The 26,207-nt window shown below is 60.7% G+C and overlaps 1 protein-coding gene across 1 annotated transcript; it reads right to left on the bottom strand.

Annotated features, from left to right (window-relative positions):
• Positions 1-3,449: 3,449 nt before the first annotated feature.
• On the bottom strand, positions 3,450-6,676 carry CRYAA (crystallin alpha A). Its single transcript, XM_077878719.1, has 3 exons — positions 6,390-6,676; positions 5,257-5,379; positions 3,450-4,198 (listed from the first exon to the last, which is right to left on the bottom strand). Exons 1-3 carry the CDS (start codon positions 6,576-6,578, stop codon positions 3,989-3,991), a joined length of 522 nt encoding a protein of 173 aa, XP_077734845.1. The 5' UTR covers positions 6,579-6,676; the 3' UTR covers positions 3,450-3,988.
• Between the last annotated feature and the right edge of the window lie 19,531 nt (positions 6,677-26,207).

Below are 26,207 nucleotides of genomic sequence, written 5' to 3'. Positions count from 1 at the left end.
GGCGGGAAGTGTCTTTGTGCGATTGTGTCTTTCAAGTTCAAGTACAAATCAGACGCAGAGGGACGCCGAGGAGATGAGAGGCGGGAAACAAAGCCTGGAGGTTGCCCCCGGCTGCTGCCGGCGGGTCTGTGTGCACGTGAACACGTGTACGTGTGTGTGCGCGTGCTGCTTGGGTGTGTGGATGTTGTGCACCTGTGCGCCTGTACGTGTGGCGATGTGCCTTGCGTGCACACGTGCATGCGTGTGTGGTACATTGAGCACGTGTGTGTCTGTGTGTGCCCATGTTGTGTGTGAGCGTGCATGTGTGTTTTGTGTGTGCACATGGGAGCGTGTGCGCGCGCATCTCTCCTATTGGGTTCTGTTCTCATGAGAGCAGCCTCCATGTGGGTGCAGGGCTCGCCCACCTCCCCCCCCCCCCCCCCCCCGCAAACCACCCCAAGCCCTTGGAGGAGATCCTGCAGCAAGGCCTCCAGCCCGGTCGCCCCACAGCTGGGGAACTGGCCCTGCTGGGGGCCCCGTGGGAGCCGCAGTCTTCAGCTAGGCAACCCCCCAACACATCCTCCCCTCCGCGCCGCCCACACCCCACTCCCACCCGAAGGCCAGGGGGGCGTGGGTGGCCAGCACCTGTGCTGCAGAGAAGAGGCCGCCTGCCCTTAGGAAGCAGGTCCCGACCTCACCCCATAGCTCCCAGGCTCTGGTGTGCCCTCTGCCCTTCCAGCTGTGCTCCCCGAGTGCATGCACCTCCCCGGCAGCCCCTGCCTGGGGCATCTGGCTGGCGACATCTGGGGCCCCGTGACCCACTCCCCTGGGTCAGGTTCTGGGCTGCCGGCCAGGGCCGCGTCCCCTCCTGAAAGGCGTCCTAGGAGTGGCCACAGGAGCTGGCAGGGGGGATGGGGGGGCTGATACGCTGCGTCATTCTGCAGGGGAGGAGACCCCGCCAGGACCTCAGGGGACCCACGGCCCAGGGCTGACCCCTCTGCCCCCTGCCCCCCCCACCCCTGCCCGCCAGGGGCTGCTCCTTCTTCAAATGATTTCACGAACAAGCCAATGAAACAAAGACGACTGGCCCCCTGTGCGGCCTTTCGTGCCCCCCCTGCTGGACATCGGTGCCTGGGGTCAGGGTGGGGGCTCCCGAGGCTCGGAGCCGCCTAGCCCGGCCTGCTGGCGCCAGGCCTCTGCAGAGGTGTGCGTCGGCGGCTGCTTCCCAGGGCTGGAAGCCTGAAGGTGACCTCTGGGCCCAGCCCGGTCTGGGGGCCCGCAAGGCCTCTGCTGCCACCTGGCGATGCACCTCGGAATTACAGGCGGCCTGGGCGGGGTGGCGGTGGGGGGGGCTACAGGGATCCTGGGGCTCAGCACCCTGAGCGACCACCCTGCCGAGGACCAAGGGCCGAGGACGGTGGCCTAATCCTCGGAGGGGCTGGGAAGTCCGTCCCCGGTCACACCGCAGGCCGCCCCACAGAGCGGGACCCCCCTGGCTTCCCCAGCGCCTCCCAGTTTCCCCGCGCAGTGGGTAGCACGGCGGACAGGGTCCTGCCCTGAGGTCAGGAGGACCGGGGTGCAGCCCGGCAGCCCTCACTGTCAGCCAGCAGGGACTCGACCGACCGCCGTCTCCCTAGAGCCCAGGGCCGGCCTGCCCGAAGCCTGAGCGGAAGGAGGCCACGCTGATGCAGCCCGTAGTGGCTGCCCTCTGTGCTCTGGGAGGGGGCTGACAGCCCGCAGTGGCTCCCTGACCGGTGGGGGTGGACAGGGGGCCACAGCAGCCGTGAAACCGCCCGGGGTGGCCCACGCAGGAGGCTGCTCCGGAGCAGGCCCCGGACGAGGGGTCTCGGGACACCTGCTGACGAAGCCAGCATCGGATGGGAGGGGGCGGGGGGCGTCTGTGAACAGCCTCCGGCGTGTCTGTCCTACCCCAGATCCCAGGGCCAGCTCAGGAAGCAGCAGCGTCAGGGCCCCCCGGCCAAGCGACGCCAAGGCAGGATGGAAAGCCGAGAAGGGGGTGGCCACAGTGCCCGTCTCGGGAGCCACGCCAGAGGAGCCCCCGGTGGGGAGGCGTGGTCCCCGAGAGCCTGCTGCTAGAGAGCCCAGGATGGGAAGTTCTCCGGCACGTCCTCTTAGCTCCCCGGCCTGGACTGGGCCCCAGAGCCGCCTGCCCGGCCCGAGGAGCATGAGCCTCCGCCCCAGAGGGCACGGTCCAAGGCCGCGGTCGTCCGCGCAGGTGCAGGCAACCACACTCCACGCGGGGCAAAAGCGCAGGCGCCTTCTGAGCACGGCCAGTCTCGGGCTGGACCAGGAGGTGGAGGGAGCCTCGGAGGCTCTGATTTTCCCAAATGCCCAGCCCCAGCCCCCAAGGGGAGTGGCCATCCTTGCCACCCAGCACGCAGCACCCCCACATTCCTTACAAATGTGGATTAGGGGACAGGACAGCAGGGGGGCTTCTTGTAGGAAGGAGCCGGGCGGGCGGGGGTGGGACAGTCTGGGATCCTCCCGGCGTGAGACTTCCTGAGATGGAGCCAGGCCCGGAGCAGTAAGTACCCAGTGTGTGCACATGTGTGTGCGTGTGTGCAAGTGCGCACACCTGTGTGCATGCCTCACGTGCCGCCTGCCACCTAATGTGGCGGCACAATGTTTCACCGCCTGTGAACACGGACCACGTCCCAGGAAATTCTCCCGTGTGTCCACCCTTCTTGGAGGAGTACGGGTGCCCCCCCAGAACCATCGCACGGGACCCCAGCAGGGTCCCCAGCATCCCCGGCCTCTACTGCCCCGGAGACGTACCCCGACGCAGCCTCACCGTCGCCTCGCCGTCCATCCAGCCCTAGAGATGCATCTGGGGGCCCACCAGCCAGGGGACCCTCTGCATGGTCACTGTGCAGCTGTGGTGCCGCTGGGGGAGCCTCTGCCCCGGGAGGCGGTGGGTCTCCAGGCCTGGTCGCCTTCCCCACTGGCAGGAGGCTGGACAGACGCAGAGAAGGCCTTCCCCCCGGGCTGGGGCAGGCTGCTGGGACACCAGCCCCGGTCACCAGAAGCCCCCCGAGGGCACCTGCGTCTGTTCCAGGGAGGGGGGCCCCTGAGCACCGCGCCTCCCGCTCGGCGAGGGGGAGGTAGACGTTCTGACCACGCTTGACTGCCCGTCCTCGGGCCATAGGAAGCAACAGGGCCAGGGTCCATACCCTGCAACCCAGGGGAGCCAGGACAGAAGCCCCCCAGAGGAGGTGAGGCCCCCTGCACCCCGACTCCCACGGGCTGCAGAAGGGAGCCCCGAGTCTCTCCCGTCTTCTCCATCCTCCCGTCCTCCCCCAAGGCCCATGTTCTCCACCCAAACCTCCGTCCTACGCAGCACGGGGTCCTTCCCACCCCTCAGCGCTGCCCCCGCACCCCCAGTCCAGGTCCCCGGCTCTCCACACCTCCCCAAAGGAGACAGCACGACCACCAGTCAGCAAGTTGCTTGTGTCACCTGCTCTTTATTGACTGCCACAGGCTGCATTGTCAAGGGTGCCCGGGTGCCCCGGGGGCGGTACTACGGAGAGGAGGGTGGAGGGAAGGTGGTCTGGGAGGAGCAGGCTGGGGAGAGCCCGGGCACACAGGCGCCTCTGCCAGACGGACCTCAGGGCACCCAGGAAACGTGGGTGGGACCCACGGCCGGGTCCCGATGCGGGCGCCCACCAACAAGGGTCAAGGTGCACCCAGAGGTCACCCAGAGGCCGCATCCTCCGGGAGCCCGGGGCTGTGGTCTCAAGCTGCCGGGACGGCGAGGGCCCTCACCAGCTGGCCGGCATGGGGACCTGGGTCCCCCCGAGGCCGCAGGACCTCAGGCCGAGGCCCCAAGCCCTCCAGGCTGCCCTCTCAAACCCTCGTTCCCTCGGAGAGGAGGAGAAAGAAATGGAATCAGGGAAGGCCAAGGGAGACGCACACCCCACGTTCTAGGGTTCCCCCCAGATCGGTGGGCCGTGGGGGCAGCAGCGGGTGGCAGCCGAGGCCGGGGCCGAGCTTAGGACGAGGGCGCAGAGCTGGGCTTCTCCTCCCGCGACACGGGGATGGCTCTCTCGCTGTGGCCGGCGTCCACGCCAGACGGGACCTTGGGGCCAGAGAAGGTCAGCATGCCGTCCGCGGACAGGGAGCAGGAGAGCGCAGACTGGTCCACGTTGGAAGGCAGGCGGTAGCGGCGGTGGAACTCGCGGGAGATGTAGCCGTGGTCGTCCTGGGGGGCACGGGGAGGGCTGCAGTCGGGGACGCCAGCCTCCCGTGCGCAAGGCCCTCGGGGCCTCCCAGGGTCCCACCCGGCGGCGGGGGAGGCCCAGTGCCCCGTGGAGGGCTCCGGCTGAGTGACCGCCCGGCCTCCGGGCCCCCCCGCCCAGCGGATCCAGGCCAGCCTGGGGCCATTCAGTGCCGTGGGGTTGGCTCCTCAGACTCACTTCAGTCCACAGTCACCCGAATGGTTCCTTCCCAGCTTTGCACTTGGGTCAGGCTTGGCCTCCACCCATGACACCCCCCCCCCCAGGCTCGGGGCGTCTGCTGTCCACCGAGCAGGGTCAGAAAGCCATGTCTGTGCAGAACTCTCCCTTCGGCTGACGGCCCTAGGCCCTGGACCCCGGGCCGGACCTCTTCCTCCACGCTGACGCGGTATTGAGGGTCACCCCACCGTATGGGGCCCAGGATGGGAGGGGCAGGAGCCGGGGGGGCAGGGGCTCTCACACACACACACACACACACACACACACACACACACGGCTTCTCCAACTGTTACGGGAAAACCCGGTCTCCGACTGCCGGTGAGAGGCCACCCCACCTTGTGCCAGCTGTGGGCCAGCCAGGCCACCGACACCCCGCCCCCGAGCCTGCCTCTGCCACCTGCCCGATCAGGATAATGGGGCCCCTGTGGAGTGAACGCGTGAACACACGCGGTGTTGTGGGCACCGGTGACGGCCAGCCGCCCTGCTGTCACGGCTCACCCGCCCAAGTTAGGACCCTGTGAAAATCTGAGTTGGCTCAGAGCTCGCCGCGTCGGTGCCTGGCGTTTCCTGGCATCCCCCCTCCTAGAACCCCCCCATCACTCGAGAGGTTTGGAGGGAGCCCGGGACAGCAGGCAGGACCCAAGGGAGGCTCCCCGCAGGCCCCGCACTGCAGGGGCTGAGCTGTGACCTCCTGTCCCGGGGAGGCCGCTGGCTTGGGTCCTCCGGGAAGAGGCCGTCCGCCCCTCCCGGGGTTCCGGGGCCCCGAGAAGACAGGTGCACCGCAGCGTCTCCCCGTCGGGCTCACCTGCCTCTCGTTGTGCTTGCCGTGGATCTCCACAAAGTCCTCCAGCACTTTCACGGTGAGGTCCTCCGGGGAGAAGTGCTTCACATCCAGGAAGATGACGAACTTGTCCCGGTCAGATCGGACCTGAAACCCAGACGCTCGTCATGTGGGCCTCCCGGGGAGGAGCGGGGGGCCGAGGAGTTGGGGGTGGCCAGCCCCTGGGTCCCCGCTATCAGGGGAGAAACGCCTTCCACGCACTCAGGGGACAGAGTCCCAGGGACCTGACGGGGGACCGTGCGGTCGCTAGCCCCAAGGCGGTGGTGCGTCCCCTGACTGCCCGGCTGCTGATGAACTGAGGCTGGCTATGGTTAGCGGGGTGACTGGCTACAGTCAGGACGGGGCTCCGGGGCGGCTGGCTGGCTGCTTGGACCTAGCACTTCGGGGAAGGTCACGGCTCCTGGCCTGCCTAGTGTCTCCATGAGCAGCCCCCGTGGACGTGATATGCCCGGCGGCCTGCAGAGCTGCCACCGTGCCCACAGGCCGTCCCTCCGCAACCCCCTCGCTGCGCTCGCTGGGAACGCTCAGCTGGGCTCCTTCCGTTTCTGCAGTTGACCGGCCCTGCACCCGAGCCCGGCTGGCCTCTGCTTTTAGGCCGCGGCGGGGGGGACGACCTAGCCGCTCCAGACCTTGGACCCCAGGGTCTGCCCTAGGGCTGAAGGCCGGTCTCGTCGCTTCCCCTCAGGCCCGGCCCCGCACACCGGGATGGGCCTGCAAAGAGCACACTCTGCAGCTCCACTGGCTGCTCACGGGGTTCCCCCCTGGGGCCGGGGGGTGGCACAGCCCGCCCACCCAGGCTTCCCGGCAGGAGGAAGAGTGTGGAGAGCTGGGGACCCAAAACCGACATCTGCCCTCAACCTGCCTTGGTGGGGCTGCCCTTGGGGTTCCCAACAGCGCAGTTGGTGCATCACAAACCACATGCGGGTCGTGAGCTCATTGGAGGAAAAGACGGTGGTGGTGGTCGGGCTCGGGGTCCCCCTCCAGACGGTCAAGCTGGGCCCAGGCAGGGCGCGGCGGGAAAGCAGCTCCCTAGCCTGCACCGAGGACCAGGCACCTGGAGGACCTGCGCCCCCTCCTCCGCCCCCGGCCGGTCTTACCTCGGAGATGCCGGAATCCAGCACAGTGCGGAAGAGGGACTGGCGGTAGTAGGGGCTGATGGTGGAGGACAGGAAGGGGAGCAGGTCATACTCGAAGAGGCCCTCGCCGAAGAACTGGTCAAACAGCCGGCTGGGGTAGAAGGGGCCCAGCGCACGTTTGAACCAGGGGTGCTGGATGGCGATGTCCATGTTGGGCGTCGGCGATGCAGGGACCCGGGGCTGGTGGGGAGTCGGGCAGGGGCCTCTGGGCAGTGCACTGGAGAGCTGTGGGGTGAGGCCTCCCTATATACGCCGTGACACAATGGAAGCATTAGGGGGATTTGTCCAGAAAGCGTGAGCTCAGGAGGAAGGCTGCCCGGTCAGCAGAAATGTGGCCTGTGCTGGGCGCCCGCTGCTCCCAACCCCGGGGCCCTGGGGCGCTGACCAGCATGGGGCCCTGGACCCCAGGGGGACGCCGTCCCCAAGGAGCTTCTCCCCGGGGCTCTGCCCCTGCCCTCTCCTGGGGGCCGGGGAAGGCAGCTCCCACCTGCTTCCATGGCCGTGAGTGGGCACTCATCCCCACGCCCCAGATGAGACGCTGGGCTCAGAGGCTATGCACGGGATCCCCAAATCCCACAGCTCCTGGGGGACAGTTCATCAGTTTCCTTTTTTCTTTTAATATTTTATTTATTTATTCATGAGAGACACAGAGAGAGGCAGAGATACCGGCAGAGGGAGAAGCAGGCTCCATGCAGGGAGCCCGATATGGGACTAGATCCCAGGACCCCGAGGTCACGCCCTGAGCTGAAGGCAGACCCTCGACCGCCGAGCCACCCAGGCGCCCCCTTATTGGTCTTTATGCCTCTGCTTCCCAGCGCGGCCTCGAGCCCGTGTCCGCGGCATGCTGGTGGAGCTAAGTGCCTCCTCAAAGCACTCGGGCCTCTTTAGGAGTTTCCCTCCCACCCCTGGGCCCGGCCGGTCACGAAGGAGCACTGGGGTAGGGCCGTACCCCACACATCTAAGGTGGAGTCGGTATTAGCAGTGGGAACTCAGAGTACCCCGCACACACGGCCTGTACCAAATCCTTCCTCCCCGAGCCTCTCAGCGCCTGCTAGGTGCGTACCGCCAGCTGGTGGAAAGGGCTCCGAAAAATCTAAAGGGCCAACCTCTGCTCTGCAAGTATGATTTGGGGGAGCCATTACCCACCCCCAGGCACCAGGCAACAAGGCAGTTGAGGGTCTGCCTTCAGCTCAGGGCGTGACCCCAGGGTCCTGGGATCTGGTCCTGTATCGGGGGTCCCCGCAGGAAGCCTGCTTCTCCCTCTGCCTGTGTCTCTGCCTCTCTCTCTCTCTCTCTCTCTCTCTGTCTCATGAATAAATAAATGAAAATCTTAAAAAAAAAAAAAAAAAAGGATTTGTCCCAATGGCCGTGTTTCCGGTGCCCCCGGCATTGTCACCGAGCGGAGAGCCTTGCTCTGCTCACCAGCCGTGGGCCTCCGTGGGGTGGCTCAAGCAGCCCGCGACGGCAGGCAGAGACGGAGGCAGACGTGCCCACCCGGTGCTGAGCGCCAAGGGTCTGCCCGCATCCTGCAGACTTGCAGGGGCGCCCGGGCACTCGCCCCCCTCACGTGCCTGCCCCTTCCAGGGTTCGGAATCCCACGTGCTGCAGCAGCCGGCAGGGGCAGGGGCTCCGTGGGGCCTGTCGCCGTGGCCTCCACGGTGAGCCGAGGCCGCAGGGAGAGGAAGCCACGGGCCTGGGCCTGGCTGCTGCCCACCCATGTGTGCAGACTCACCCCCGCCTCAACCCCTCACTGCCCTGGATTCTGGGAAAAGAAGACCCTTTCCCTCCGGGCCGGGGGGGCCCCTCGAATCACAGCGAAGAGGTCCCTTCACGGCCACGGTGGCGGCGGAAGGAGCGGTTGGCCACGTACCGAGGGACCCACGGAGAAGACATCCCCGCGCCCAGGAGAGAGGCCTCGGGAGGGAGCAGCCCTGCCCAAGCCGGACCTCGGGCTGCAGCCTCAGGGCAGCGAGGAGGCCTCCACGCCGGGCGGGTCACCAGCCGTGCCACCTGACACCACGCAGAACCCTCCAGTAACGAGGAGCGGCCGTGTTTACGTGACCTTCACATTAGCACAGATTTGCTCTCATTCCCTCGCAGACATTTGCTGTGTGAACCCCCACCCCCCGCCCCCGAGACCCCTGGCCCCCCGGCCGGCCGACTGCGGGCTTGCGTAGGTCCCGGAGCCAATTTCCAGGGCCTGGAACTGGTCAGGATCACGGGGGGGGGTGGGGCCCGTGTTCGGCGCCGACCTCCACGGCCACACCCGCAAGATCTCAAGTCAGTCGGGACCGCCCACAGGTGGACCCAGACCTGGAGTCACTTCGGTCTCTCTGGAGCACGGCTCGGCGCCCTTGTGGCCTGTGTAAGCCGCGAGGTGTCATATTTCGGGGCAAATGTCACTTTGCACATTAAATATTTCACTGAATTTGAGTAGTATCTTTAAGACGGACCTATAGTCTTCCTGTTTGTTGTTAATTGTTTTAAAGAACAAAGCAGTGGGGCACCCGCGTCGCTCAGCGGTTGAGCGTCTCCCTTTGGCTCAGGTCGTGACCCCAGGGTCCTGGGATCAAGTCCTGCATCGGGATCCCTGCAGGGAGCCTGCTTCTCCCTCTGCCTGGGTCTCTGCCTCTCTCTGTGTGTCTCTCCTGAATAAATAATAAAATATTTAAATAAAAAAAAAGAACAAAGCAGCAAAGTTGTGCTTCTTTGTGCAGAGGGAACGTTCACAAAGAGACCTGCTCTGAGCATCCTGCCTAGGCCCACGGGCCTTGGGCTCCTCTGGGCTACACGTGGGCAAACCAGAAGCTTCTCGAAACTTTGAAACTTTACAAGAGTGCACGGGACCCCATCACTGACCAGGGCAGACCTGAAGCCCGCCACACTGCCCACCCCCCATGGGTGGACATGACACTCAGAGCTCTCGGGCCCTGCCTCTGTGAGCCTCCAAGCTGCAACCTGCCTGGTCGCCAGAGACCGTGCACAAGGCCACAGTCCGCTCTAGGATGTCACAGCGCCGAGGTGCCGAGTCCTGGAGGTAGAGCCACCTGCGTGAGCCAGCCTGGGGACGGCACAGCCCACGAGTCCCAGACCTGAAAGTAGGCCTTCCGTGATGAGATGTTTTCTGAAAAAGTTCTTTGTGAACCCAGCTTTCAACAGACCACTGACGGGCCCACTGGACTTTGATTTTTGTTTTTTGTTTGTTTCAAATAATGCTCTTACTTGAGAAAAGCGAGACTCTGCCACTGTTCAGAATCTGGACAGATGAATAAATTCAACAGTGGGGGAAGCACCCATCATCCTGGCAAACTCTGAGCACTTGTAGAGAGGAAATAGCCAATCTTTCCCGTTTGGCTCGGGGCTGGTGCTCAGGGGCTTGGGAGCCAACCAGAAGGTGTTCCCAAAAGAAGATGAGCCACGAAATTCCAACAAAATACCAGGAGCCGTGGAGGGTGGGCCAGGGCAAGGACCACCGGGAGGCGGGGGTCCTGGGTGCCAGCTATCAGGCACAGCCACCCATCCTCACTGTGCCAAAGAGGCCCCTGCCTCCGAGGCAGGCAGAGAGCCCTGCTGCTTTTGCACTGAGCGGGAGTGAGTCAGACCATCCCCAGTCACGCCCAGCCACCAGGCCTTGGACTGCGGCATTGTGTAAGCCCTGCTGACCAGGACAGGCTGTGCTCTGATGTTTGTGTCCCTCTGGCCCGTCCCGGAGACCCCAGCAGAGGTGTGCCCAGCCATGGCCTCCAAGAGAGAAAAGAAGAGGAAGTGCATGGGTGTGTGGCTCTGACTTCTGGGCCCAGACTGTGCAGGGCGGGGGCAGAGGCAGAGCTGGAGCTCCCGGGGAGGAGGGGGGGACCAGGCCCCAGGTCGCCGGGCAGGGGCAGGAGTGAGCAGGACAGGGGCTTACTCGTGGGTGGCCCCAGGCTGACACTCGGTGCCTCTGAGCCATGCTTTCCTCCCAGGAGCCTGTGCAAGGCTGGCACACGTGGGCCTGACTGTGGCCTTTCTTCCCTGGCCATCTCAGATCTGCCCACGGCTCCCCAGCCTCAGCTTTCTGGAGAGTCTTTGTCACCCTCCACCTGTGCCCCAGAACCTAGATTCTAAGGAGAGTGCGACTGGCCCAAGGCTGTCCCCTGCCCACCACCCACTGCCTGGGGCCCGTCTTGGCCTGAGAGGCAGGTAACCTTGCCATGGGGTGGGGAGGGGGCTGCAAAGCCAGGGCAGGTGGGCAGCCGACGGAGGGCACCAGGTGACCACGAGGTGCACCCTGGGGCTCAGCCAGTAGACGGAGGCCCGGAGGCCTGGAGTCCGGGTCATGGCCCCGCTGCACAGTCACGGTGGCCCCAGCAGACCCCCGCAGACCCCCGCAGGCCGGCTCCAGCCAGCGAGGCCCAGGCTGGCCCTGCCCGAGAGCCCCTGCTCCTCCTGTTCAGCCAAGGGTCTCCCGTAGGCTGGACCCATATTGCAGAGGAAAAGAAATAATTTCTAAAAATCAAAGAAAGGAAAAGTGTGTCTCTGCTAAAGCCGAGGAAGGAAACTGGACTCGGAGACGATTCTCTTTATTTCAGGACGTCTGCTGAGGCCCAGTCCCGCCCGGGACCAGACCTCCCAGGGAAACTGCTGACGCTGGGACTGGGCGGCCACCGAGGCAGGGCGGGAGGGGCGCCCTAGGGTGGGCTTGGCTGCAGTGCGCGCCGACGCCCTGGGCTCTGGCTGGAGAGGGCGCGGGCCGAGGGCCGGGGCCAGGGTGGGGTCCGTGGGTGTCGGGGCAGGCCCCTGGAGAGGCTCACACACGTCGGCGTCCGCGTGTCCGTAGGAGCGTGCTGTGCCTCCGTGTGCGGTGTTCGTGTTTGGGGGAGCATGAGCCACGGGCCCCGAGATCCCCCGTGTCTCACACCCGAGCGCGGCGGGCCCTGTCGGGGGCGCTGTCAGGGCTGCCCGCGCCGCGGCCTGCGGGGTGACCCCTCCCGTTGTCGGCGCGGCCGGCCTAAGCCTGTCCTCAGCAATCTGCTTTCCGCTGCACTCGAGCTGAATGCCAGCCCGGCGCACACAAAGGCTGGTATTTGCTTTATCTACAGGATTCCCATCGCGCCAGCAGTTTGCAGGCGCACTCACAAAGCCCTGGCACCCCGATTTTCCACTCCAGGGACCAGCGGGGCCCACCCGCAAATCCATACGCTGCGGGCCCGCGGGCATGGCCATGCGTCAGCGGGAAGGCACCTGGGCTGAGCCCTCGGCCGACTCTCCGCGGGGTCGACCCCACCACGGCCCCGGGGCGGGGAGGGAAGGCGCTGCAGAGCCCCCCGAACTGCGTGTGACCAGGACGCAGACGCCGTCCTGGCTCAGCGGGCCGTGGGGCCGGGGACAGTGGTGGCACGTCTGCTCGCCAGCACTCTGCATTGTCAGTCATCTTTGCCTGGGAATAAAGGGCTATTTCTCGGAGTTTATTATTTTTACAGCAAAAATCTTTCATACATTCTGAAAAGTGGAGAGGATGGAACAGCGCGCGCCCACACACGCAGCGGCCGGGGTCCACCCGGCTGGGTCCGCCCTGGCTTCTCAGAAAGCATCTCGGGGCAAAGCGAGGGCCCAACATCCTGCTAGGGGCTGCGACCCCGGGGAGGCGTCAAAAATACAATCCAGGGAGTGAATAACCCAGGACACAACGTGCAATAATCCACGCGATGCGGCGGACGCGATCCACCACTGGCCACAGCCCCGGCAGGTGCATCTCCGAGCCACGATGTAATGGTGGGTTCCTTCCTGCCGACACCCCACCCAGTGGACCCGCCTTTTATGTGCCCCCTCCTCCCGGCAGCTGCTGGAGAAGCACAGCCCCTAGGGGCCAGGCAGGGTGGCCCAGCAGGCACCCTCGCGACCAACACCACGCTGGGGGACCCCAGGACCCCCTACTTCTGGCCGTGTTAGTGGCTCAGTCCCGTTTAGGATGTTGCATCGCTTCTCCAAATGCAACAGGCCTACCTGTAGCTTTTCTTTCTTGATCTGTCCACACCCAGGTTTGCTATCAGAGCTGTGATCACCTCACAAAACAGGGCAGGGCGGGTGGGGGGTCAGGGGACAGGGGGTCATGCTTCTATTTTTCTTTCCTCTGGAAGAGTTTCTGTGAAATTGAAATTGTTGGGACGCCTGGGTGGCTCAGGGGTTGAGCGTCTACCTTTGGCCCAGGTTGTGACCCCGGGGTCCTGGGATGGAGTCCCACGTCGGGCTCCCTTCGTGGAGCCTGCTTCTCCCTCTGCCTGGGTCTCTGCCTCTCTCTGTGTGTCTCTCAGGAATAAATAAACAAATAAAATCTTCCAAAAAAATTAAGATAATTGTTTAAATGTTAGTAAAATGTCTGTGAACATCCAGGCCAGAAGTTTCATATTTGGGGACATTTTTCCTACCCATTCTGTTCCTTTTTTTTTTTTTTTTTTTTTTAAGATTCTATTTATTTATTCCTGAGAGACACAGAGACACAGGCAGAGGGAGAAGCAGGTCCCTGCAGGGAGCCCAGTGCGGAACTCGATCCCAGAACCCCGGGATCACATCCAGGGCCAAAGGCACACGCTAAATCGCTGAGCCCCGTAGGAATCCCCCCAATTCCGTTCCTGTGGTGGTTCTAGGACTCCGGGTCTCCCTCTGCCTGAGCCGACGGCGGGCTGTAGCTCCCGCTCCTTCCGCACACCGTTCGGCTAGGCCGCCCGCCGCACCTGCCGGCTCTAACCTCCCGGAGCGCCAGGACGCAGAGGCGCTCGCGTGCTCTCCTCCGGTCCCATCGTCGTCTCCTTCCATCTCTTCGACTTTTCCCTCGGTTCATCTGGGGGCCGTTCTCAATCTCATCACATTTTTTTTGACACTCAACTCTGGGCTCTGCTGACCCTCTCTAGGATATACTGTTTCCTGTTTCATGCATTTCTGCTCGTGTGGCTACGTGCTCCCTTCCATGTTTCCTGGATTTACTCTACTATTAATTTTTATTTTCTTTGATGTGGTTACCTGTTCGGTGTCTTCTTCGTGTCTCATGTGAGCACGTGGGATGGAAGCCCCTGTTCACCCCCCAAGCTGCACACCGACGAGTCTGTGGTGAGACCCTGAGGCTCGAGGGAACGTTGCTATGTGCTTATTTCTTCCCCATCCTGAGCCCACGCTGATGAGGGGCAGTAAGGGAGACTCTCTCGTGAATAAATAAATAAAATTAAAAAACAAAACTCTGAGGTCAGGGCAGTCCTAATCCCCAGGGATTGCAGGACGGCGGCCAGGGTGTGAGGGGAGTACCGGGGAACCCGCGGAACCCCGCAGGCTGCAGGGCAGAGGCCGAGGCAGGGCAGGCCCCAGCCACTTTGCTGCTCTGCGTCTCGCGGGCTCTATGCAAAATGCCTACCTCTGCTTTTCTGGATGAATCACGCCTCACTGCCAATCACCAGCATCAGAGGTCAGACCCCTCACCCACCCCAACCTTTGCTTCACCTTCTCCACCGGAACCAAGAGCAGAAACCCAGGCAGAAGGGATGCTGCAGGATTCGGGTGGCATTTCTCCCTGCCTCACCCCCCCCCAGAAAACCTCCGGTTTGCTCTGCAGGCCCTTCAACTGAACAAGCCCATTGATATGATCTAGAACAGTCTCCCTCCCCTTCTTTTTTTATTTTTAAGATTTTATTTATTTATTCATGGGAGACAGAGAGAGAGAGAGAGAGGCAGAGACACAGGCAGAGGGAGAAGCAGGCTCCCTGCAGGGAGCCCGACACGGGGCTCGATCCCGGGATCCCGGGATCACGCCCCGGGCCAAGGGCAGATGCTCAACCGCTGAGCACCCCCCCCCCAGGGATCCCTAGAACAGTCTCCTTCAAAGCCAACTAATGGTAGAAGTTACGTGTCCCTACAGAACACCTTCCCACCAACGCCTCCCTCGGTGTCCCAGTGAATCCCTGGAGACCGTAGCCTGCCTCAGTCGCCCAGAAAACTGACCATCATGTGGCTGCGCAGCCATGGGAATGGACGTGCCACAGACCTGCCTGCACCTTAAACCAGTAAAGACACGACATTTTATGTCACGTGTATTTACACACACACACGTGCGCGCGCACACACAGATCCCTGACCGTCACAGGCTCCGATCTGTGTGAATGCCCATGCCTGGAGACCACCCAGGACGTGTGACAAACTTCACCCGGAGGCCCAGAAGACACCCCCACCAAGGGATGCTGTGGCTGGAAGAGGCTGCAGTCGGCAAAGCGGGGTTTGCGGCCGCGGCTGAGCTGTGTTCGGGCTGACCCGCGGCCCCGTGCCCTCGGCCATGCGTGCAGCACCCCTGCCCTCCAGCGCGAGCTCAGCGCCAGCTGCCACTCCAGCTGCAAGGCTCAAAGGACCGTCCGAGGGTCACTGTGACTCTCCCTCCTGGGCTTTAATCAGCCGCTGTGGTGGGCAGAGTGACACCCCCCGAACTGTGCCACCCCCCCCGCCGGATGTCCAACTCCTAATCCTGAGAACCTGTATATATGCTTATTCAGCACAAGGCTTGGCAGATGTGATGGAGTCAAACAGCCAAAGTGGGGAGACCCCCAGGAGTGCCCTGTGCCCTCTCAGGGCCCTTAGACGGAAAAGCGGGAGGCGGGAGGGTCCGAGAAAGAGGACAGAGGTCAGAGCGGAAGGACCGTGAGTTAAGGAATGGGGACCTCCTCTGGAAGCTGGAGAAGCTGAGGATGGTCCCCTAGAGCCTCCAGAAGGAGCGCACGTCTACAAACTCCGTGACCTGCGCCCCGCGACACGCACTTTGGACAACTGACATCCACCGTAAGACAGTTTGTGTGGGTTTAAGCCACCGCGTTCGTGGTAACTTGTCCCAGCAGCCGCCAGGAAGCGACACGGATGTGCCCGGCACGACGTTTCCTGCCAACCCTGCCAACTGAATCCAAGGTGCGGATCCTGACTTAGATAAACTCTCTGTAAAAAAAGACATGCTTGAGACAATGGGGGAAATTTGAACACAGACCATTAGGTTGTTAAGAAGTTATGTTGGGGAGGGCACCTGGGGGGCTCCGTGGTTGAGCATCTGCCTTCGACCCAGGGCATGGTCCTGGAGACCCAGGATCGAGTCCCACATCGGGTTCCCGGCAGGGAACCTGCTTCTCCCTCTATCTGTGTCTCTGCCTCTCTCTGCATCTCTCACGAATAAATAAATAAAATCTTAAAAAAAAAAAAAAAAAAAAAAAAAAGCTATGTGGGGAATGAGATGGTGTGATGTGCAGATCCGGACTGAAACACTGGGGCTGAGAGGTGCCGGGAAATGGGGTAGAGGAAGGGACGTGGCCACGTCGCCAACCACTTACAGAGTGTGTGAGGCTGCAGTGACTTCAGGTCCCACGGGGGGAGAGCTCACCCCGCAGAACATCTTGCTTCTTCACTGCCAGGCCCTTGCTCCTCCTAAGAGCCGGTTGACACCCCACTTTGTGCGTGTGCGGGAACGCGACCAGGCACTGCCTCGGGAGCCACGCTCGGGGTGCCTCCAGTCGGGCTCACTGCAAATCACATCCCGGGAACTGCCTTTGCACTTTGCACACACGTTCCCGTATGAGCATTTCTGTAAGTGAATTCCCAGAAGTGAAATTGCCGGGTCAAATCACCACATTCCCGCCGAGATGAGAGCTACAGCTCCTTCCTCTCTATAAATTCATAAAGGCGGATATAAAGACAGCCAGTATAATGTTTATGTCTTCTTGTTCCTCCAGAGGAAATTGCACAACGTGGCTTTCCCTAAATCTAGTTAGCCACGCATGAAGAGTCCATCACCGGTTGAAATAGATGAGATTATCTCTAATGGTTTTTGTGGGGTTTTCCAAGACGCTTCCCCTATTAGAAGGGAAATAAAGGAAAGCCCCATGATGGCCAGCAGCGCAAAGCTGGCACCTTCGTTCTGCTCTGACAGCTCCCAGCGGACAGATCTGGGCTGGTAGGCGGTGGCCAGCCCTAGTCCTCGACCCTCCCTAGGGCACAGTTTTAGGGCTTTATGAATAAACAAGTTTTAGGGCTTTATGAATACACTTTCTCCCTCTATCTCGAGCCCTCTCAATAGCCAAGGGCTGACCAAGGTCTTCGATGCTCCGGGCAGCCTAGGGAGCAGGCGCTCTCGCATCACCATGTTTGCAAATTTAAGAAGTTTGGGCAGAGATGGGACGCCCGGGGGGCTCAGTGGTTGAGCATCTGCCTTCGACCCTGGGTTTGACCCCGGGGTCCCGGGATCGAGTCCCAAATCAGGCTCCCTACATGGAGCTTGCTTCTCCCTCTGCCTGTGTCTCTGCCTCTCTCTGTGTCTCTTGTGAATAAATAAATAAATCTTTAAAAAAAAAAAAAAAAAAGAAGTTTGGGCAGAGAAATTCACTGGAGCCTGACTTCCACCCACCCCACCCCCCAGGACTGGGGCACCGCAGGCGTTCAGTAAATCCATTCTTGGCGAATGAATGAACGATTTTCCTTCCCTTCTGAGTCCAGGCTCACACCTCGGCCTTCCCACAAAACCCGGAGGATGCGGAAGAGGAGACTCTGGTCAGACACCAGCAGGCGTGGTCAACAATTTGCGAGGGTCATTTCTGCTTTTATCCACCTGCCCCACCTCTGCCCGAGGCTCACCCTTGGGCGCTGTTTGAGCAGAGCCGCCAGCGCCTGTCAATCTACCAACCAGAGGCTTGGGGGGATGGTGCGGGGGGCACAGGCCCGTCCTTGCTAACTCCGAAGTCCCACAGCTCCCATCATAATCTGTGCCGCGCTCCCCTGGCCGTGCCCCATGTGCGAGTGGCTAGGGAAGGCCGCCCCCCCCACCCGCAGGCCGACATCAGCCTCCTCCCCACTCGTGACCACATAGACAGATGCCCACACACTCGACAGCCACCTCCGACCTCTCCAAACCCTTCTGGGAACCCACAAAGGCACCTGAGAGAAACGATCACCCTGAAACTTCCACAAAGCTCCCATTTCTGCATCCCCAGGCCTGGCGGCTCCCGAGAGCCTCTATCTACATCACCCGCTCAGTTCACGGAGGCCCCGTACTGAGCTGAATCAGGTCCCCCAAAAGATATGGGTTCCCCTCCAAAACCCATGAGGGTGAGCCCACTTGGAAATAGGGTGGTTATGGGTGTGATCGTGTTAAGGCGAGGCCGTGCTGGGTTGGGGTGGGCCGCTGACCTCGGCACGGCTGTCCTTATGGAGAAATTCGGACACAGAGACACATGCAGGGGGAAGAAGATGTGTGAGACAGTCAGGGTCTGTTATTTGACGCCCCTCCCAGTCCGGGGCACTTTGTTAGGCTCCCCAACACCCACCGAAGCCCCTCTGCCCCGGGAGTGACTGCCGTGAGACGTGGGTCCGGCCCGGAGGGGACAGCTCCGCCAGCACCGCCAGGTCGCAGCTCAGCGGCCTGCGCAGGCTCCATCCCCATCTCTGGGTCTCTGTCTTCTCTCCATAAAACAAGGGTCCACATGGGCAGCTCGAGGGCCCTCCCATCCGTGTCCCCGGGTCTGAGCAGGGCCTGCACCTCTGTGCTCTGAGCTCAGCAGCGCTGGCCTGCCCTCCCTTCCCAGAGAGCACCCACATCACCACACAGCTCAGGCCGAAGACCCGTGCGTCATAATCTAATGAGTCGAAATCATTTGTTTTGGCTTAAACTAATTATCATATTCGGTTCGGCCCTGCCCCGTCAACACATGTGGACCAGCGCATTCGGGTGCCTTCCCCCAAATGGGGAGGTAGGGACTGCAGGGGGGGTGGTGTGGTGGGTGCTGGGGTGCTGCAACTGGGTTGCCGGGGATCAGCTGCGTGTCCGCCAGGCGGGGTGTCCGTGCAGCTTGAGGAGGGCAGCACACCGGTGGGGGCACCTGGCGAGGGCGGTGGGCGAGCAGACTGGGCCGCCAGGAGGTAGCCTGCGGGACAGAGCAGCCCGGCCGCAGGACGGGGACAGAGCAGCTGCGGGGTTGGCTTCACCAAACGCAAACCTGCATCAAGGCATAAAGACGGGGACACCTTGGGGTCTCAGCGGTGGAGCCTCTGCCTCCGGCTCAGAGTGTGACCCCAGGGTCCTGGGATCGAGTCCTGCATCGGGATCCCCACAGGGAGTCTGCTTCTCCCTCTGCCTGTGTCTCTGCTTCTCTCTGTGCGATTCTCATGAATAAATAAATAAAATCCTAAAAAAAAAAAAAAAACAAAACTTAAAAACGGGGCTGGTCCAGCAGCGGTGACTGGCACCGGGCTTCTGCAGAGTCCTGGCGAGAAGCGGAGAAGCACGCTGGTGCTGAGGGGGCACCAGGGAGGCGGGGGGCCTGGTTGAGTGAGGACCGCCTGGGACCCTTGCACAGGGCAGACTGTGGGTGGGGGATCGGCCACCCAGGAGCCCCGCCAGGAGGGAGCCCTGTCATCCTCACTGCAGGCCCCACCCCACCCCTGCCTCTTCGCCCCTCAACCCCCACCCAGCCCATCCCCTGGGCATCACCCCTTGGCCCCCTCTGGGCTCTTCCAAACACCTCCAAACCTAGGAGCCCCAGAGCCCTGGGGTGGGAGGGTGGCCCCTGCACATGTTGGCAGGTGGAGCGGGAGAGAGCCTGCACTGGCCCCTAGTGACCTTGGGGGAGGAAGAAACTGCCCCTCCCGCAGCCTCCCTGCAGGTCTGTGGCCCCCAGAGGACGTCCCCACCAGGTAGGACGTCCCCACCCGACCCAGGCCAGGAGCCGCAGCAAGGCGGGGCTGAGTGCCAGTCCCAGTCAATGCACGAGACGGGGGCCACGTGCACCCTGCAGCAAGGCCACCGTGCACGGAGTTGAGACAAATAGATATGCCGTCACCTGTTTAAAAGAACATGCAGGTGGCAGCCCGTGGGCTCAGCACCTGACACCCAGGGAGAGGCCAGGCTGAAGAGCAGGGCAGGCTGGGAGCCAGACGTGGAAAGAGGTCCCTAAGTGACCCCCCATGTCGCTTTCCACCTTTCATACTCGTTCTCCACCCGAAAACTCATCAGCAGATTCCGTGTGGCCTCCCCTTAGGAGACACCGATGTGTCGTCTCGTAGGAGAGTCTGGTCACTGTCATGCAAGGGAGCAGCGGCAGAAGGAAACCTCGAGCCTTCTCTGCGCCCAAACGCGGGAGCGTTGCGCCCCCTGCTGTCCACCGCCGCAGCCCGCGGGCTTTGGGGGCCTCAGAGTTGTAGCCTCAGGAGCTGCAAAAGTCGGGTTTTCCAAACCCTGGCGTGACTATCGCCTAGTAAATACTCCCACCACCCTGACACTGTCACCCGCAAGGTTTGGCACATGGAAACCAGCGTCCAACAGCTGCCGGACAAAACCGATCTAAACGCAGTGGATGCGCCAGAGTTCTCACGTTTCAAACGCACCTTAGTGTAGAAATGCACCCCACGAACACGTGTGGGGTAGCCTGTGCCCCAGGTTTCTTGGTACAGCTGTGTTTGCAACAGCAGAGAACAGACACTAGAGAACCAGGTGTCCATAGCGAGAGGCAGGCACGCTGGGCTCAGCTGCTCGGAATGTTCTACAGTGTTTTTGTTTTTGTTTTTGTTTTTAATTTATTTATTCATGAGAGACACAGAGAGAGAGGCAGAGACACAGGCGGAGGGAGAAGCAGGATCGCCCAATGCGGGACTTGATCCCGGGACCCCGGGGTCACGCCCTGGGCTGAAGGCAGACACTCAACCACTGAGCCACCCGAGCACCCCTGTTCTACAGTGTTCTAGAAACAGGGACATATGCACATCATGTTCCCCACAGCACTACACACAAAGACTGAAAAAGGCGGACGACCCAAACACCCACCAGCAGATGAATGGATTAAAAGCAGGTGTCATATACGTACAACGGAATATCACCCAGCATTAAAGGGGAAGGGTGTTCTGACACCTGCTATGGCATGAGGACCCTCGAGGACACCAAACTGAGTGAAGTCAGTCCGACAGGAAAGGACAAAGGCTACAGGATCCCACTCAAAGCTGGTCCCTGGAGGAGTCAAACCCAGAGAGATGGGGCGGGGGTGGGGGTTAGGACAGTGGATGCGCCCAGGAGCTGGGAATGGGGGTGATGAGGAGTCAGTGTTTCATGGGGACAGAGTTTCATTTGTGAATGATGAAAACACCCTGGAGATGGGGGGGGAGTGCACAACACTTAAAAACGGTTAAAATGCGGGGCGCCTGGGTGGCTCAGCGGTTGAGTGTCTGCCGTCAGCTCAGGGCGTGACCCCAGGGTCCTGGGATCGAGTCCTGCATCGGGCTCCAGGAGGGGAGCCTGCTTCTCCCTCTGCCTGTGTCTCTGCCTGTCTCTGTGCGTCTCTCGTGAATAATTTTTTTTTAATGGTTAAAATGGGAAATTTGGGGCAGCCCCGGTGGTGCAGCGGTTTAGTACCGCCTGCAGCCCAGGGTGTGATCCTGGAGACCCTGGATAGAGTCCCACGTCGGGCTCCCTGCATGGAGCCTGCTTCTCCCTCTGCCTGTGTCTCTGCCTCTCTCTCTGTGTCTCTCATGAATAAACAAAATCTTTTTAAAAAATGAGATAGAGAACAAAGTGTATTGTGTGCTAACATTTACGCCAAAACAGAGCGAACACAAGTTACAAGCGGTGGATTGTAACTGCACAGATTGCGGGGCCCGGTGGAAGCTGGCGACACGGCTGCTCTGGGGGGACATGGGGACGGCACAGGGCCTGCGGAGCTTCTCATTTTGAATTCTGGACCATGAGAATGAACTACCCTCACATAAAGTCATTAAGTGAGATCAAAATGCAAAGAATAGGGGGCACCTGGGTGGCTCCGTCGGTTAGGCAGCTGCCTTCAGCTCAGGTCATGATCCCGGGGTGCTGGGATCGAGCCCCACATCATCAGGCTCCCTGCTCAGTGGGGGAGTCTGCTTCCCCCCCTCCCTCTACTGCTCCCCCTGCTTGTGCTTTTCCTCTCTCTTGCACTCTCTCTCAAATAAATAAAATCTTTTGGGCAGCCCGGGTGGCTCAGCGGTTTAGCACGGTCTTCAGTCCAGCACGTGATCCTGAAGTCCCTGGATCAAGTCCCGCATCGGGCTCCCCGCAGGGAGCCTGCTTCTCCCTCTGCCTGTGTCTCTGCCTCTCTCTGTGTGTCTCTCATGAATAAATAAAAGTAAAATCTTTTAAAAATAAATAAATAATAAAATCTTTTTTAAAATCCAAAGGAATAAAGATGGAGAACCCAGTATGAAGGTCATGTGTGTGTGTGGACCACCTTTACTCTGCTGGAAATAAGGTGTCCCAGGGCCCGCATGCAGCTCTTAAGACTCCTTAAGGGTTTAACTACTGATAGATTATAAGTGCCTAAAAGAAAGCACACAGGCAGTTCCTTTTGTTGAGACAGGGTTAACTGGTTCCCCGTGGCAGGGCGCACAGTAATGTCGCCTGCCATCCCATCAGGGCAGCGGGCAGGACCCTTCCTGGCCCCCTCCTCCCCTTTCCCCGCTCTGAGACTGTGTTCAGGGCCACCTGGGAGATGGACATCGGCCTTGCTCTTAAACGCCACTGGGGAGTGAAATTTCACCGATTTCCTCAGACCCAGCAACAGAATCGAGGGTTTGAGAAGGAACATCGGGAACCGGCTAGTCCAGCCCCATTTTACAGATCAACAGACGAAGGCCCAGATGGAGGAAGGGACTTTTTCGGAGCTGCCCAGCTGGTGCTGACCCCCACTCGGCTCACACACGCACCAGGCCTGTGCTCGGCGCTTCCCCTGTCTCGTCGTAGCAATCCCGGCAATACCCTGAGGTAGGTACACAGAGGAGCCCCATTTCACCAATGGGGACGCTTGCTTGAAAATCGCCCCTCCTGCCCAAGGCCTTCCAGTCTTCCCCGAGTGTGTGCAGTGGGAGGGGGGGGTCCAGAGACAAGGCCCCGAGCCATTGTTCACCTGACTCCTGGCCGGATGCCCATCCATCTAGACTGAGTAAGAAACAGCAACTCCAGGGGGACCCACTGCCCCCCACCCCACTGTTAAACCTGCTTGTTCAGGCCAACCTCCTCCTTCCACAACCTCGCCTCCATGGCCCACGCGGGTCAGTTCCTCCAACTGTGACACCTCCCAAACCTCCACCTGCATGTCTCCAACCTGGCTGGTGCTCACCCTCCCGGGATCCACTCCCCAGCCAGTCTTCCCCTGCTGCCTTGTCCTCAACACACCAAGCTCTGCTTTAAAAATAAAAATAAAAAATAAGGGACGCCTGGGTGGCTCAGCAGTTGAGCATCTGCCTTCGGCTCAGGTCATGATCCTGGGGTCCCGGGATCGAGTCCCGCATCGGGTTCCCCGCAGGGAGCCTGCTCCTGCCTCTGCCGTGTCTCTGCCTCTGTGTGTGTGTGTGTGTGTCTCAGGAATAAATAACTAAATCCTTTAAAAAAATCCGTTTTGTTGAGCTGTAATTCACATACCATAAAGTTCACTCCTTTAAAGCGTACACTTGCGTGGCTTTCAGTCTTCCATGAATGCTACAAATCACACTGTCAAATTCCAGTGCACTTTCGTCCCCCCAAAAAGAAACCCCACATCTGTCGATACTGCCTCCCCCCCAACACCTCCTCCCTCTCAGCCCCTAGCAACCACTGATCAACTCTCTGTTGCTATGGATTTGCCTCTTCTGGACATTTCATATGGTGGAACCATGCATTACGTGGTCCTTTGGGTCTGAGCCTCGTGTCCCCGGAGTCCCCCCGCATCACGGCTTGTGTCAAAACCTCCCTCCTCTTGTAGCGGAGCAACAGGCCTGCTGCACCAGAGCACAGGTGCTCATCCGCTCGACCGTCGAGGGGGCTCGGGTTGCTTTCTGGCTGTCACATCAGACGCGCGAGCCCGTGGACAAGCTTGTGTGAGACTAGATGCTGTCTAACAGGAAGGGGGTCTCAACTGTCTTCTCCTTCACACTCCCCAGGGGCACCTGGTGATTTCTGGGTGGCATCCAACCGAGGTGTCCCAGGCCTCCTCTGCAGCTCCCAGCCTCCCCCTGCATTGTCCCCCCCTCTTCACATCTGGGAGCCTCAGCTCACCTGTCATGACCTCCAGTGGCCTTCCACGCCCATCTCACCTGGTCTCAGCTGCCAGGGCCCCCCCTCCCATGCCCTCTGGGCCCCTACAAGCACTCATTCCTTCTCTTGGCGGCTCTTGGCAAGGTCTGACATCATGTCTCACATTTTCTTCTTGGTTTTTTTCTCTCCCCGTGAACATGGGGTCCCTTAGGACCTGCTCTCATTCACCCTGGACTCCCTGATGCCTCCAGCAAAGCCTCCCTCTTAGGAGGTGCTCCTTAAGAATGTGATGAATGAAGAAGTGGAAGACAGAACGACTGACTGGAAGCTCCCAGAATCCCTGGCCCACAGAGCTGCATTTCCTAAAGTGTCTTACGAGCCCCGGCTGTGGATGTATCGTCCTATCTGGTGTGTCCTTGTGGGATTTGGCTGGTTGGTTGGTTGGTTGGTTGGTGATTTTGATTGTTGTGGGGTTTTTCCCTGTGTCATCAGAGCGCATCTGTCCGTCCACAGAGGAAGCTCAACCGTCCATCCTGAGGTCTGTAAGACTTTGTAATGCTGCAGGGTGAGCGTGCTACCTACACGTGCACATCAGCATTTTCCCTTTTCTTTAAAGGTAAGATAGCAATGAAGAGACATGGGCTGATTGGGATGAACAGCGCTGGGCAGCAGCAGAAGGCAGTGTGAAAACTAATAAGGGAACCTGCGTTAGAGCCAGTCGGGGGCCAGCAGGTGGGCGTCCCAGGTGGCCCACCACGTGGCGTCCTAGAGGGGGGCCCTCATGGGTTCACAGTCAGCACGGTGGGCACACTGCCATGGGCTCCAGGCACCGGCAGGGTGACCCCAGCAGGCACCGGCAGGGTGTGCAAGGATGGTCGGAGCTCCCCCGGGGATGCTCCTAGAACCCTGGGTCAGGAGACCCAAGAGGACCTGGGCCCCAAGGACTCCTCTACCGACCAAAACAGGCCTCCTTCCAGGACCTTCTGGCTGACTGGGACACGTGCACTGGCCCTGGCCTCCTGCTAGAGGCCTGTGGGGTGACAGCGCTGGCTGGTGACAGGCTGTAAGGTTCTTGACAGATGAAGGTCCCTCGGGGGACTGTCCCCTGGCCTAGTCACACCACTCTGTGTTTATTGGTCTCCCGCCTGAAAAGGAGCCACTGTAGCCTGTGAAAAGAGCCGTCCCCCTGAGGTCCTGGAAGGAACACAGTGCTCTAGTGGGGTCCGGTCTCAGCTAACTCAGGGTCCCCCCACCCTCCTCCTTGGGAAAAGACTTGCGTCGAGTTCCTTTGTGTCTCCACCTCCCATGCCCACCTCCAGCTGACCCAGCTTCCCCTCCTAAACCCAGGGGACCTGCCCGGGGCCAGCTAGTGGGGACAGAGGTCAGTAGGTGACCACCCCTTCCAAGGAGGCAGACCTCAGGGAGGCCTGCGTGGGAGGAGTCTCTGGGTTGCACTCGGTGCCTGGCGTCACACAGAACTCCTCAAGCCAACTATCAGGCCCTGTTCTGAAAGAGAAAACCAGCCTCGGATTAGAGTAGAAACAGCTCCAGAGATGCTTCCGGCCTGAGCCAGCAGGCCCCATTCAGGAGACAGAAACCACGGGGAAATCTGAACAGGGAACGTTCATTCCAAGGAATTATGAGCGGGGCATTGGAGAGCAACGGAGAGTTGGTAGCAATCGTTTCAGAGAACACTGGGGTACAAGACTAGCAGATGTGGGGAGCAGCCCTCAGGCTGGCAGGGAAGACCCCCACCCCAGCCCTCATAGGAGCAGGCCCCACGTGGCCCCAGTGTGGCCTGCTTAGGACCTCACCTGCCCCCTGGGGTGCCGGGAAGGTGCCACAGGAGGTGCTGTGCGCCAGGACACTCTGCCGAGCCACCCAACGGCATGTCAGGAGCAGCAGCTCACAGGACGCCCCTTGTCAGGTCACTCCCCTGCGGCCACTGGAAGAGATGCCAAGGGGAGATGTTGGCCACAGTACATCGCTGGTGCTGTGCACTGAGAGAGAACCTTCCCCTCCACCATGCCAAGTACCGACGGGGCTCGACGGCACCCCAGCTGGCAGAGGAGACGGCTCACAAAGCCCACCTCCATGATCCAGAGCAGGCAATGGGCAGATGTGAAAGTTCAGAGGCAAGAAACTGAGAGCTGACATGAGCTCACACCCTGCCAAAGTCCATCCCCACATTCTGTCCTTCCCCAGACATTTCTGAGCACCTCTGTGTGCAGGCCCAGGGCCAGGGGACCGGAGACACAGGTGTCTGAGACCCCAGCCAGCGTCACCAGACTTAGCACATAACAATGAAGGACAAATTGCAGATAAATGGTGGACGCATTTTTAATATAAATCCCTTGTGACATTCGGGACATACTTCCACTAAACAATTAGTCATAATTTATCTGAAACTCAAGTTGAGCCAGGCGTCCTATACTTTCTTTGGAACCCTAAGCCCAGCACTGCCCTCAGGGACACAGTTTGATGGACCCTCCTTGTACTCTTCTGTATCTAACCCACTCGGCGATTTCTCCATCACTCAGGAAGGCACTGGACCTGCTTCATTTCCAGGTTCAGCACGTCACTCTCCCTCGGCTTAAACTTGGGTTGGTAAACCTTTGGGATAAATAATGAGGTTTGCTATCACCCCGTCCTCTGACGGGCAGACTTCCTCTCCAGGTTCAGTGCCCAGCATCGTTTTATTTTTTTTTTAAGATTTTATTTATTTATTCATAAGAGGCACAGAGAGAGAGAGGCAGAGACACAGGCAG

The sequence above is a fragment of the Canis aureus genome, chromosome 30 (genome assembly GCF_053574225.1).
Source record: "Canis aureus isolate CA01 chromosome 30, VMU_Caureus_v.1.0, whole genome shotgun sequence".
Classification (NCBI taxonomy): domain Eukaryota; kingdom Metazoa; phylum Chordata; class Mammalia; order Carnivora; family Canidae; genus Canis; species Canis aureus.
The sequence above is the reverse complement of the archived record's forward strand: the minus strand, read 5'-3'. Positions and strand labels throughout refer to the sequence as shown.

Coding starts and splice junctions, on each gene's coding strand:
- CRYAA (XM_077878719.1), bottom strand. CDS start 6,578: ATGGACATCGCCATCCAGCACCCCTGGTTCAAACGTGCGCTGGGCCCC. Junction 5,380..6,389: donor TGGATTCCGGCATCTCCGAG/GTAAGACCGGCC, acceptor TCTGGGTTTCAG/GTCCGATCTGACCGGGACAA. Junction 4,199..5,256: donor GCAAGCACAACGAGAGGCAG/GTGAGCCCGACG, acceptor CGTGCCCCCCAG/GACGACCACGGCTACATCTC.